This window comes from Cricetulus griseus, chromosome 4, assembly GCF_003668045.3.
Source record: "Cricetulus griseus strain 17A/GY chromosome 4, alternate assembly CriGri-PICRH-1.0, whole genome shotgun sequence".
In the NCBI taxonomy this organism is placed as follows: domain Eukaryota; kingdom Metazoa; phylum Chordata; class Mammalia; order Rodentia; family Cricetidae; genus Cricetulus; species Cricetulus griseus.
Window position 1 is genome coordinate 83,193,822 of NC_048597.1, and position 13,215 is coordinate 83,207,036.

The 13,215-nt window shown below is 45.0% G+C and overlaps 1 protein-coding gene across 1 annotated transcript in view; it reads right to left on the minus strand.

Annotated features, from left to right (window-relative positions):
- The window catches only part of Flt3 (fms related receptor tyrosine kinase 3), an 85,301-nt gene that overhangs the window by 1,832 nt on the left and 70,254 nt on the right, over positions 1–13,215 (minus strand). Inside the window, exons 18-23 of the mRNA XM_035444153.1 lie at positions 13,133–13,215; positions 11,397–11,524; positions 6,976–7,098; positions 3,192–3,303; positions 2,728–2,827; positions 29–134 (exon numbers count right to left, since the gene is read on the minus strand). Coding sequence (XP_035300044.1) covers positions 29–134; positions 2,728–2,827; positions 3,192–3,303; positions 6,976–7,098; positions 11,397–11,524; positions 13,133–13,215 — 652 coding nt within the window. The remainder of the gene's footprint in view (positions 1–28; positions 135–2,727; positions 2,828–3,191; positions 3,304–6,975; positions 7,099–11,396; positions 11,525–13,132) is intronic.

A 13,215-nucleotide genomic window follows, 5' to 3' on the forward strand; every position in this document is an offset into this window, starting at 1 on the left:
TCATCATCAAGCCCACATCTCTACCTACCGCTGCCTCTGCCTCTGCCAGCTGACATCCTAAAAATGAAGTCAGATTCGGGAAGGATGGCCGCTTTCTTGAGTCAAAAGACCAGCAGGATTGCATTACAAAGTATCTGGGAGAACAAGACAATGAAGGTCACAATGAGGAGGAGGGAATGGATGCAAATGGACTGTCATCCTCAGTCCACACCCGGGGCAGCTTCCACCTGCAGCATGCGGCAGCCTGTGCACGATGCATGGGCTTTGTGGAAAGCTTGGATCAGAATGTGCATGACCGGAGCCTTGGATGATTAGTGAGGTGGAGTCAAATCCTCAGATGCTGCAAGCAAAGGAGTCTTAAGCCCTGGAGTACTGCCTGTTAGGAGAGCAAAGTTACCTGAAGCAAAAGACAAAGTTTTTCTCTGCTTGTCTTATTTGTTTGTTTGCTTGCTTGTTTGTTTATAGCCTTGCTATTAGGACAGGCTAGCCTACTATCTCAAGCCTCATCTCTGAAGTGCTGGGATTATAGGCAACTATCCCCAAGCCCTTCCTGCTGCTTCTTCCTCCTGTCTCTTGAAACTTTTCATTGATTGATTGATTTTTTTCAAGACAGGGTATCACTGTTTTGAAACTCTAGCTGTTCTTGAACTCACTAGGTAGACCAGACTGGCTTCAATTCAGAGATCCTCCTGCCTCTGCCTCCCAATGCTGGGATGCTGTGGAAAACCCTTACACTGTGTAAAGATGTGGCATTGCAGAGGAACCTTGGGGTGACTCTCCAGACAGCCAAATGTCTCTGTCATTTCTATAGTTTTGGAAACTGCTTTCTTTCTACTCCCTGCTTACTCAGGTAATATTTTATCCTTCTTGAGTCTCTGTTGCGGATTGAAGATTAGATAGTTATAGTTTGAGTTTTCCTTGTTATCAAATTCAGAAAAAAAAACTTACATAAGAGATGTAAAGTTTATAAGGTTGAGAAACATAAAAACTTAAGTTATTTATCTAAAAAGATGTTTTAAGGTCTAAAAAGATGTAATGTAAGTCATGACAAAAATGGTTTAGGTATAAAACTTTGGACTAAGATAGGATAGATAATGGAGTATTTTCTCTAAATTTGGACTGGACATTGTGAATGTAATTTTTTTTTAAGATTTATTATATATACAGTGTTCTGTCTGCATGTATCCCTTCAGGCCAGAAGAGGGCACCAGATCTCATTTCAGATGGTTGTGAGTCATCATGTGGTTGCTGGGAATTGAACTAGGGACCTCTGGAAGACCAGCTAGTGTTCTTAACCACTGGGCTATCTCTCCAGCCTGTGAATGTAATTCTTACCTGATAACTGTTCCTATTGTTTATAGGTTTACCATATTAGAATTAAGACCTTTCTTATTTTTGCCAGGCGGTAGTGGCACATGCCTTTAATCCCAGCACTCGGGAGGATCTCTGTGAGTTTGAGACCAGCCTGGTCTATAAGAGCTAGTTCCAAGACAGCCTCCAAAGCCACAGAGAAACCCTGTCTCGAAAAAACAAACAAACAAAAACAGACCTTTCTTTTTTATTTAGACAAAAGGGGGAAATGTGGAATATTCCTTTACAGTGTGTGAAGATGTGTCACTGTGATTGGCAGGAGGTATGGGCGGGACTCTGGATAGAGAGAGCTCTGGGAAGAAAAAGGCAGAGTCACCAGCTGGGCAGAGAGGAAGCAGGATGGGGAGCACAGAATAAAGGTAACTGAGCCACATAAGAGAACGATGATTAAAAAATATGGGTTAATTTATTTATTTATTTATTTAACAAGATCTAGTTAGGAGCAAGGCTAAACTAAGGCTGAGCTTTCATAATTAATAATAAGTCTCCATGTCATTTTTTGTCAGCTGGTGGTGCAAAAAGAAAAGCCTGCCTACATGGGATTAAAGACATGTGCCACTGCACCAAGCTTTCTCTGCTTTTAGAGATCAAGGGCAGGAGAGATGGCTCAAATGTGTCTTTTGATTTTTTTGTTTTGTTTTGTTTTGTTTTTTCGAGACAGGGTTTCTCTGTGGCTTTGGAGGCTGTCCTGGAACTAGCTCTTGTAGACCAGGCTGGTCCCGAACTCACAGATATCCGCCTGCCTCTCCCTCCCCAGTGCTGGGATTAAAGGAGCACACCACCAATGCCGGGTCAGGTGGCTCACATGTTAAAAGCACTGACTGCTCTTCCAGAGGTCCTGAGTTCAAGTCCCAGCAACCACATGGTGGATCACAACCATCTGTAACTGTTGTCTCATGGGATCCAATGTACATGCAGACAAAACATCCAAATACATAAATAAATAAATCTTAAAAAAAATAAGAAGAAACCTAAGCAATGTAATAGGAAAGTGATTTTTAGTTGGGTGTGGTGATATATGACTTTAATCCCATCAACTGGGAGACAGAGGCAGGAAGATCTCTGAGTTCAAAGCCAGCCTGGTTTACAGAGTAAATTCCAGGACAGCTACACAGAGAAACCATCTCAGAAAACCAAAACCAAACAAACAAAGCAATCAGTTGTTCTTTTTTGTTATTTTGGTTTTTTTCTTCCCCCAGAGCTGAGGACCGAACCCAGGGCCTTGCGCTTGCCACAAGCGCTCTACCTCTGAGCTAAATCCCCAACCCCCACAATCAATTGTTGTATCATGCATTTGGAAGATTTACAGCACACAGTAAATGTCCTGCTATCAACCCCCAGTCTGATTGTACTTACATCTCTTCCGTAGCATAGAATGGCTGGTCCATTTTAAATCCACTCTGAATCAGTTTATAGAAGTTAGCATCAACAGGAATGCCAGGGTAAGGGTTCACACCTGAGAAAAACACAAGCTCAATGGGGCCACACAAACATTGGTTTTCCATGTTTTGTTGTTGACGTTTATATGTTCTGTTGGCAAACAGGCAAAGAGAATTCCTCAGTGACCTTGACTGAGGGCTGCAAGTGGACCCAGAAGTCCCAAGGCCTCCGAATCAGTCATAGTTAAGGCAGATCTTGGCAGGTCAACAACTCATAAACAGTGACAACAGAAGCCAGAAGCGAGGCCAGGAGCCACTGGAGCGACTGGGTGGTGTTTCACCTACCTTCTGACTTGGATGACAGAAGGGTGGAGGAGGGGTGCAGAGGGAGCAGGAGACACAAAGCCAGAGCCCTGGGAGACCTGCCATGTGCATACATACCCAGTGAGAATATCTCCCAGAGAAGGATTCCATAGGACCAGACGTCACTCTTGATTGTGTAGATACCTTCAAATAAGCTCTCGGGTGCCATCCACTTCACAGGTAGCCGTGCCTGCATCAAATACAAGAGAGGATGGTGAATCTCCCATGTGCAGAATCATGGATTTTTAAGTTTTTGTTTTTAGCTTTATGTGCATGGGTGTTTTGTCTGCATAGATTTAAGTGCACCACATGCATGCAGTGCCAGAGAAGGCCACAAGGGGGTGTCAGTTCTCTCTGGAACTGAGTTCTAGTGGTTCTCAACCTTCCTCATGCTGCTACCCTTTAATACAGTTCAGGTTGTGGTGACCCCCAACCACAAAACTACTTCATTGCTACTTCATAACTGCATTTTTTGCTACTGCTATGAATTGTGATGTAAATATTTGATATGCCACCACTCCTAGCAGAACATGCTTCTTTGAAAGTCACCTTGGATACGGGCTTCTGAATTGGCAAGTCTAACAGTAACGGCTTCCCATGAAGGAAGAGCTAGCTCATCATTTGCTGGGAGATAAGCAAGTTCAAGCCAAGGAACATAATTCTTTGCCAGAGCGTTTCTCAGGAAGTGTCATCCTTGAGGATGTGGCGAGGGGCTTAGGTCGCCACATCCGGGAAGAACATGAGACTGCCCTCTGTGACTTCCAGCAGCATGAAAGGGGTGGGGGGCTTAGTCAGTGCAGCCTTTCATTTGATTCGAGACACAGTGACTAGTTCCTGGGGCACAGGGTTTTGCTCTGAGTTGGTCTCAGGAACCCTTAGTGCGTGTGTGTAACCAGCCAGGCAAAAGCAGACTCCCAGAAAGAAACCCTCTTTTAAGTCCTATGCAAATGGAGTCACGGAGTGAATCAAGTGGGCCAGCCTGGGTGACCTGACTCATTAATAGAAGGTTCTGGACGGAATTCACCTTCCCGCATGAGAACCCGCTGGTGGGAAGAAAACCACATAGCCACATAGAGCAGTCCGCATGTTATAACTGCAGCTATAATCACTGTGAGCCCATTTTAAGCCATTGGAGAGGAGATTTAACTTAAGTTTTCACATTGTGGGGCATTTACCCTTAGTAATTTACCCTTTGTAAAGGGCTTTGACATTGGTGTCATTGATTTCCAGGATCCTATAGGAGGTATGTTTGCCACCGCAGTGAGTGACATAGACTCAGACTCTACGTGCTCATAGCCACACATACACTGAGCAACCACAGGCAAGTTGCTTCTCTTTGCCTTAAATTCCTCTTCACAGAGTGGGCACTTTCAGAACGAAGTGAGTTTGTGAAACACCCATGAGAGTGTTGAGCATGGAGGAGGAACTGGACCAGCCTTGGCTGCTGTTACTCCACAAATAGCAATGATAATTCTCTCAGTAGAGAGAATCCCCTAGCACCAAGTGAACAAATAAGAAGCGGCATAGGGACTTAAACCCAGGTGTAATTCCTTCCTCATTCTGAGGCTTGAACCAAAGCCTCAAAAAGCCAGGCAAGAGCGCTATGCCCGAGTGACACCTCATCCCCTTACTGTTCTTTTCTTTCATTTTTTTTTTTTTAGATTTATTTTATGTGTGAGTGCTCTACCTGCATGTATGATTTTATGCTAGAAGAGGGCATCGGATCCCACTATAAATGGCTGTGAGGTACCATGTGGTGGTTGGAAATTGAACTTAATTCCTCTGGAAGAGCAGCAGCCAGTGCTCTTAACTGCTGAGCCATCTCTCTAGCCCCTCATTCTTTCTTTCTTTAAAAATTTTATGTCGGCTGGGAGTTGGTGGTGCACGCCTTTAATCCCAGCACTGGGGAGGCAGAGGCAGGCAGATCTCTGTGAGTTGGAGGCCAGCCTGGTCTCCAGAGAGAGTGCCAGGATAGGCTCCAAAGTTACACAGAGAAACCCTGTCTCAAAAAAACAAACAAACAAAATTATGTCATGGGGCTGGAGAGATGGCTCAGTGGTTAAGAGCACTGGCTGCTCTTCCAGGGGATCTGGGTTCAATCCCCAGCACCCAAACAGCAGCTCACAACTGTTTGTAAATCCAGTTCTAGGGGATCTGACACCCTCACACCAATGCACATAAAATGAATTTAAAGAAAGTAAAAAAAAAATATGCCAGGTGATTATGGTGCCTTTATTTCCATAACTCAGGAGGAAGAAACAAGTGGATCTCTGAGTTCAAAGCCAGCCTGGTCTACACAGCGAGTTCTAGGACAGCCAAGACTACCCAGAGAAACTGTCTTGAAAAAAATGTTTTTAATTATGTGTTAATTTATTCATGTGCATGTATGTGGGAACTGGGGGAGGGTGCATGTGATAGCACACAGGTGAAGGTTAGACATCAAATTGTAGGATTCTGTTTGTTTCGACCATGTGGGTCTGGGGGATAGAACTCAGATTCTCAGGCTTGCCGGCAAGTGCTTTTACCTGCTGAGTCATCTCATCCATCCATCCACCAATCTACTATCTACCTATCATCTCTCTCTCTCTCTCTCTCTCTCTCTCTCTCTCTCTATCTACTATCTATCTATCTATCTATCTATCTATCTATCTACTATCTATCCTTTCTTCCCTTCTTAAACATTTATTTTACTTCATCATACTTTAAATTTACGTTAAACTATGTGTGGGTATGTCCTCATGAATCTAGTTACTGGAGGAGGCCAGAGGCACTGGATTCCCTGGAGGTGGAGTTACAGATAACTGTGAGTTATATCTGAGTTCCTGACTTGGGTGCTGGCATTCAAACTTGGGTCCAGTGGAAAAGCAGTATTTCTTTCTTTTCCTGTTTCTTTTTCTTTGTTTTTTGTTTTTTAAGACATGGTGTCTCTGTGTAGCCTTGGCTATCCTGGCACTCACTCTGTAGACCAGGCTGGCCTTGAACTCAGAGATCCACCTGCCTCTGCCTCCTGAGTGCTGGGATTAAAGGTGTGTGCCACCACCACCTGTCTCTTTCTTTCTTTCTTCCTTTCTTTCTTCCTTCCTTTCTTTCTTTCTTTCTTTCTTTCTTTCTTTCTTTCTTTCTTTCTCTCCCTTCCTTCCTTCCTTCCTTCCTTCCTTCCTTCCTTCTTCCTCCTCCCTCCTTCCTTCCTTTCTTTTTTTTTTTTTCTGTTTTGTTTTTTGAGACAGGTTTTCTCCATGTAGCTTTCGAGGCTGTCCTGGAACTCACGTTGTAGACCAGGCTGGCCTCGAACTCACAGAGATCCTCTTGCCTCTGCCTCCCAAGTGCTGGGACTAAAGGCGTGAGCCACCACTGCCTGGCTGTCCCTTTCTTTTTTAACAAGCATGTTTTAGATCTTCCTGAATTAACATAATAGTAACAGGATAACACATATTAATAGTTAACTACGGTGCCTTTAAACTTTATAATTAATATCTGTGTGTTCCTGTTCTGAAAAACAAAAAAAGCCTGTTGTACATGTTAGCTTCTGTCATGATCAGAAACATAACTCAACAGCCACTTTATAGCTAAGGAAACTGAAACAGGTCCAAGTAAGGACTTTTTTTTTTTTTTTTTTTTTTTTTTTTTTACATGAAGACCACAAGTCAAGTCCTAATGGATCTATTCTGAGTAGCCAGCCCAGGAAGAGACTGTGGCTCTGTAACTCAGTTCTTATTAAGCACAGAACAATCTTTTTGGCCTAAATAAGTGAAGCTCTGGGAGGTTTTTTGTTTTTTTTTTTCTCTGTGTTGCCATAAATCAAACACTCATTGCAACGAGTGCAGATGTTTCCTGTACTCGTGACAAAAAGCAAACGGCTCACATTGCCCCTGACGACGTAGCTGGAGTCACTCAGGATGTCTCGGGCCAGTCCAAAGTCACAGATCTTCACCACCTTCCCATGGGTAACCAGCACATTCCTGGCTGCCAGGTCTCTGTGAACACACTAGAAGAAAGAGGCTAGAATGAAAATGGTTGTGACTTATGCCTTCAGAGAGTGATGTCTCTCAGGTTTCAGGTTCACAATAGTTACAGAGAACAGTGGGTGGACTGACACACACCTGAACACAGCAGCTGACTCCTCAGTTACCTCCCCTGCAGTCCTTTGAGTCTCTACAGGGCATCCTTGGAGCTATAAGCAAAAGCAGTGCTCACCGCTGCCTTCCGTGAGCCCCAAAGAAGCTTCTAGCAGCTGCCTTCTTGGGCATGAGTGTGAAAAACAGAGTCTCTTCTGGATAAAGACATGGCTTTAGGAATAAAACTGTGTAATATTTGACAGGCCTGGTGGTGCATACCCATAATCCTAGCATTTGGGAGGCTGAGGCAGGAGGATTTCCAAGTTTGCGGCCAGCGTGGGCTATATAGAGAGGTCTTGTCTCTGAATAAATAAATGAACACACTAATATCAAAGAAAGTATTCAGAAGAAATGAATTTTGGTGGCCAAAGGCATGATAACTCAGTGGGAAGAAGCATTTATCATGCAAACCTGATGGTCTGCATTCAACCCTTGTCCCACAGTGAGAGGAGAAAATTAACTCCCCAAGTTGTCCCCTGACCATGGCAAGCATGCACCCACATTCACACACACACACACACACACACACACACACACACATACACACACACACACGGTTCGGGGTGGGGGGTGAGTAGGGAGGAGCAAGTTTCAGGGAGGTTTGTGAAAATAGAATTACAAATCTCTGAAGGGGAATGAACTCTTTGAAAGAAGATGCTGGAGACAGCATGGCACCCACAGGAGTCCAGTCGCTCCCTTCAACCTTTAAAAGGACAAACATTTTCCTACAGACCCATACTCCCTACCATCCCATATTCCCTGCTGCTTTTCTCCTGGCTGCTGCATGAGCCCCCACCTGAAGCCTTTTCTTCCCTGTCCCTCACTGGCTAGATCTGTCACTCATGTTCCATGTTAACTTCAGTGACAAAATTTATCATAGGACACTGATCTGAATTGTATGTGTGCTTGCCTTTCCTCTACCAGCATAAAATCTCTGGGACCAGAAGTTACATCCTCACTGTCTCTCTGCTCCAACAGTGTCAGCACAGAGCCATACAATGTCTGATGGAGTCATGCAGCAGGAAGGACACAATGCCGGGCACGACTCAGAGAGGAAGTCCTGCAGTAAACACGAATGGGTCTAAAAATTGGGCATTCTTCAAAGGATCATGCTAGAACTGCCTAAGAGTGAAAAGAAAAGGGAAGCCAGTGCCCTTGACCAAATACGGAGAGAGTCTCTTCAACTTGCTTTTGGGCTACCCCTTCCCACAGGCCCACTGAAAGTAGAGAATATGGAAAAAAAAGAAAGTGCCACTGGCCATTGTAGCTCAGCAGCATGGGGTACTACTGATGTCCCTCATGGTCACAAGGACTGGCCACAATCTCTGCCACTCGCCATCATCATGAGAGAAGACTGTACTGTACACACTAGCCCAGGGAAAGCACAAATCCAAAATTCCAAATACTGGTCCCATGGAACATACGGCTCTTGCACCATCTTAAAGCTGAAGGTTTCAAGTGGAACCACAGAAGGAGAGGAACGTGTTGGCTTTACAGCTAGCAAGCTGAGACAGGTGGCCAGGCACTGCTGCCCCTGTGGAGGCGGAACTATCGATAAAGTGGGGAGAGGGAATCCAAAAGGCAATGAGGGAGGAGCACCTGTCAGGCATGTGAAGTGAGAAACCCTGCTGAGGAGAAACCCTGCTGAGGCAGTGACTTTCTCCTGGCAGAAAACAGACTTGAGATCATATTTCCAAAGTCAGAGAGAAACAGAGGGAAAGGAAGCGAACAGGGAAGGAGGGGGAGAGAATAAAAATCTAAAGAAGAAAGCCAAGGGAAAAGTTTAGAAGTAAAGACAAAGGAATGGCAGTGGTCCAGGGAGCATCACCTCCAAATACAGAATGGGGGAGGGGCTTTTCTTTGCAGCTCATTACCCTCCTGAACACTGATCTGCCAGAGGGGAACAAATGACCTCAAATTCTTATTGGAATATTATTAGCCAGAAGAATCAAGTTCACCTCACAGAAAAGCCTGGAAATCAAATACCACACCCAGAGCCCAGAGGGGCTTTGTCTCAGATCATCACCTGTCCTTTGTCATTTCAGCTATTTTTCTTAGTTTTTGCAGTACTGAGGCTGAACTCCGGGGTCTCTGCTATTCTATACAAGTGCTCAACCACAAAGCCACGCCTTCAGCCCCACTGTTTCTGCTTCAGACCATTCATTTCCCATAAAGTCATTTACTAGCTGTGATGGCTCAATGGTGGTTGTCAACTTGACCACATCTGGCATCAACTAATACCCAGGCACCTGGTTAAGTCTGTAATAGACTTTCTTGATTAGATTATTTGAGGCTGGAAGACCCACCTAACTAACATCTGGGCCACACCTTCTGATGGCAGCCTCACATAAAGGATTTGAAGAAGGAAACTTTTGCTTTTTACCAGCTTGCCCTCACTCTTGCTGGCAGGTTCATCTGTTCTCTGGTATTAGAATTGACTTCTTCAGGATCCAACACACACTGAAGATAGCAGCTCTCCAGGACTTCTCTGGGACTCCTGCACCAGACTGGGACTACTGAGACATCTGGTTTTGTGCACTGAACAACTACCAGGACTCTTGTCCTTTCTGTTGGGAGATAGGCACTGTTGGGCTACTAAGACCACTATCTGGAAGCCACTCCAATAGATCCAATGTGTGTGTGTGTGTGTGTGTGTGTGTGTGTGTGTGTGTGTGTGTGTATTTGTATGTATGTAAAAATATAATTGAAGGGACCAGACCCTCACCCAGCCCCCTGCTTTAGCGGCCATGTTAAACTACAGAAAAGACATGTAGGCCTCTGACTCAGCACATGTCTGATCTTGCTGGGCCTGCCCTAGTCACTAGGAGGTCAGATACCCTATTTGTGGCAAGGAACCAATCAGAAGCTAGCTGGCAGGACTCTGGATGTGCTTTATGGCTCTGGGCATGCTTTACAGTAAAAGTGGCACAACAGTGATGGGAAGAGCATAGCAACCGCCCTGGGAGGGCCTACAGGCCATAACAACCAGTTGACCAATCAACACAGGACAGATCGTCCAAGCCCGGAAGCACACCAATTCTGGGACTGTTGTGTACTCCTAGACACTCCCCTTATGCTGCCCAATAAATTCCCCACCTCATGGTTCCCAGGGGTCCTTCTCATACCAGCTGCCATGTTGGGTGGACAAAGGGCCCGAGGTAATGCAGTTAACTCGTTAAACAACAATAAAAGACTCTTTGCTTTTGCATCGGGTCTCTTTGTGATTTTGGGGTTCAGAATCTGAGCACAATAATAATTATATATAATCACAAGGTTTTTTTTTTTAATTTTATCAGTTCTGTTCTTTAAGAGAACCCTAATTAATATACTATCCCACTGAAATACACACATCTATCCTTATGGAGAAACTTGTAAGATACCACAACCTAGCCCTTCTTTGCTTTCCAATATTTTGTGTTGCACACACACAGGTGAACATTTGTATGCTTCTTCACCTGCTAACATGTTTATTACCACTGAACAGCAGACATAAAGCTCTGAGGCTTGGGTGTGATAGAGATTTGTCGCTACAAGGGAGGCAGTGATGAAAGAAAAGATCCAGAGAATGGCTTTGATGACTGACAATGTGACATGGCAGGGAACAGTAGGCAGAGAAACAGTGACATGAGCCAACACTGGGGGGAGACAATAGTGCAGTACTTGTGAACATGAGACTAGCAACTGTGGAGACAAACGCTTTACAGTACTGTGGCTAGCTTGGGCTACAGTGCTGTGGCTAGCCTGGGCTACACACATTCAGGTTAGCTGCTAGGGAGACAGAACTAGCCAACTTTGGGCCCACATTCCTCCCTTGAATGCATGTACTCTGTGCAGGGCACAGCCTGAATTCCTGTGTCAGCAGGGAATGGTGACATTGTGCTTCTTTCTTTGAATGGGGCTTTTCAGGGACTTCCTATGAACTTCCCTGGATGGCCCACAGGACTTCGGCTCTATCAAGGGGCCCTGACCTTTACCCTGCAGAGAGTACATTGTAGATGTGAAAGTTCAGGGGCAGGAGGACAGACATTAAGGGACGGATGTTAAACGATGTTAAAATGAACAAGAAACAAATGTAAGCACATCTCTTTTTCACAGCGGCATGCACACGTCCTTTTCTATAGTAGTCTTTTTACACTTTCTGTTAGTTTTCTCTTTAAAGGGTCCTTACCGACTTAAACTCCAGGAATTCCATGCCTTTGGCTACTTGATACGCAAAGCAAAGAAGGTCTTCAAACGTCAGCACATTCAAATCTTCCTCTTCTTCCAGCCTCTTTTGGTTTTCATATTCAATCTCATCTGTAAAATATACCCACTCTTCACTTTTCCCCCCAGACACTAGGTCCGCCTTCTCAGACCTGTGAGCAGTAGCTAAGGTGACAAGCAGTGTGTAGAAGTGAGGAAATATAAGAGGCCTTTAGCTTTATCTGCCCTCCTGCATGAGGTTCAACAGACCAAACCAAACCTTATCACCCACACAAAAGGTCCATTATACAAAGAGAAAGGATTATTTGACATTTGGAAAACCAAAGTAACTGCCAAACCTCCCGCAAAGGCCAGGTTCCTGGGCACGAGGATGGAGTTGCCTCTGCTTCAGTCCTTACACAAGAGATGCCCCTGAGGGAGTCTGATGCTAAACCATCAGCCATGAGCCTTCCTAGCTTGGTCTGGGAAAATGACTGAACTGCCTGTTCTTGTAGCTCTGTAGCAGCATCTTGCCTGTCAACCTGTAATGATGGCCATACCCCTTTGAGCGTGGCTTCAGGCTGAAGGAAGCAGAGGAAAGCGTGAGGTGTTGTCTCTTTCTCCCACTTGGGTCCCTGGATCCGATTGGAAGGCAGAGAAATGCTGCGGCGGTTATTATTATCTGAGTAAGTGTTCCCCAATAAACACCCATTTATCTATCATTTATCTTGGGTCTAAGAGTGAAATCATTAACCCTTGCCTGCATAGCTCTACAACGCCCTGGCTGACCCTGAACTCACACACAGCCTATTGCTCTGCCTTCTGAGTGCTGGGATTAAAGTTGTGCATTGCCATTCCTGTTTTACTCTTCACTTGTGTTTTTTTTTTTTCCAGTCATTTTCCTCTCTGTAAACCAGCCTCTTCTGAGTCCACTTGAACACTCATTCTGCTTTCTGGGATGAAGCATTGCTCAACTCCCAAGGGGCTGGAGAGATGGCTCCGGGGTTAAGAACACTGGCTTTTCTTGCAGAGAACCCAGGCTTGGTTCCCAGCACCCATGTGGTGGTTCACAACCATCTGTAATTCTAGCTCCAGGGAATGTGACATCATCTCCTGGCCTCCACAGGTACCAGGCACATACATGCTGCACATACATACATGAAGGAAAACACTCATAAAATAAAAGCAAATAAAAAAAAATCCTAACTCTTAACCAATAGTATCAGGAGTGGGGTCTTTGTGAAGTGCTTGAGTTGTGAGAACGGGACCAGGGTCTCTATGAAAAAGAGGAGGATGGGTAAGACGGCTCATTAGCTGAAGACCTGAGTTCAGTCCCTGGAACCCACATGGTTGAAGGAGAGAATAGATTCTCATAAGCTGCTCTCTCTCTCTCTCTCTCTCTCTCTCTCTCTCTCCACACACACACACACACACACACACACACACACACACACACACACTGCAAGTTTTGGGGTTTTTTTGGGGGGGGGAGGTTTCAAGACTGGGTTTCTCTGTGGAGGGCTGCCCTAGAACTACCTCTTGTAGACCAGGCTGGTCTCAAACTCACAGAGATCCTTCTGCCTTTGCCTCCCAAGTGCTGGGATTAAAGGCTTGCGCCACCACTGTATGGCCACACTGCAAGTTTTAAAAAGCTTTTTTAAAAAAGCTGTATGAGAGTCTTGGATTCATTTCAAAGTGCTACCAACGACAATAAATGATTACCTTCAGAATGAATCGAATTCCCGTTGAACCCTGAGATATGATCCAAGGCCGGGTGTATCTGAACTTCTCGTGAACCATTCATA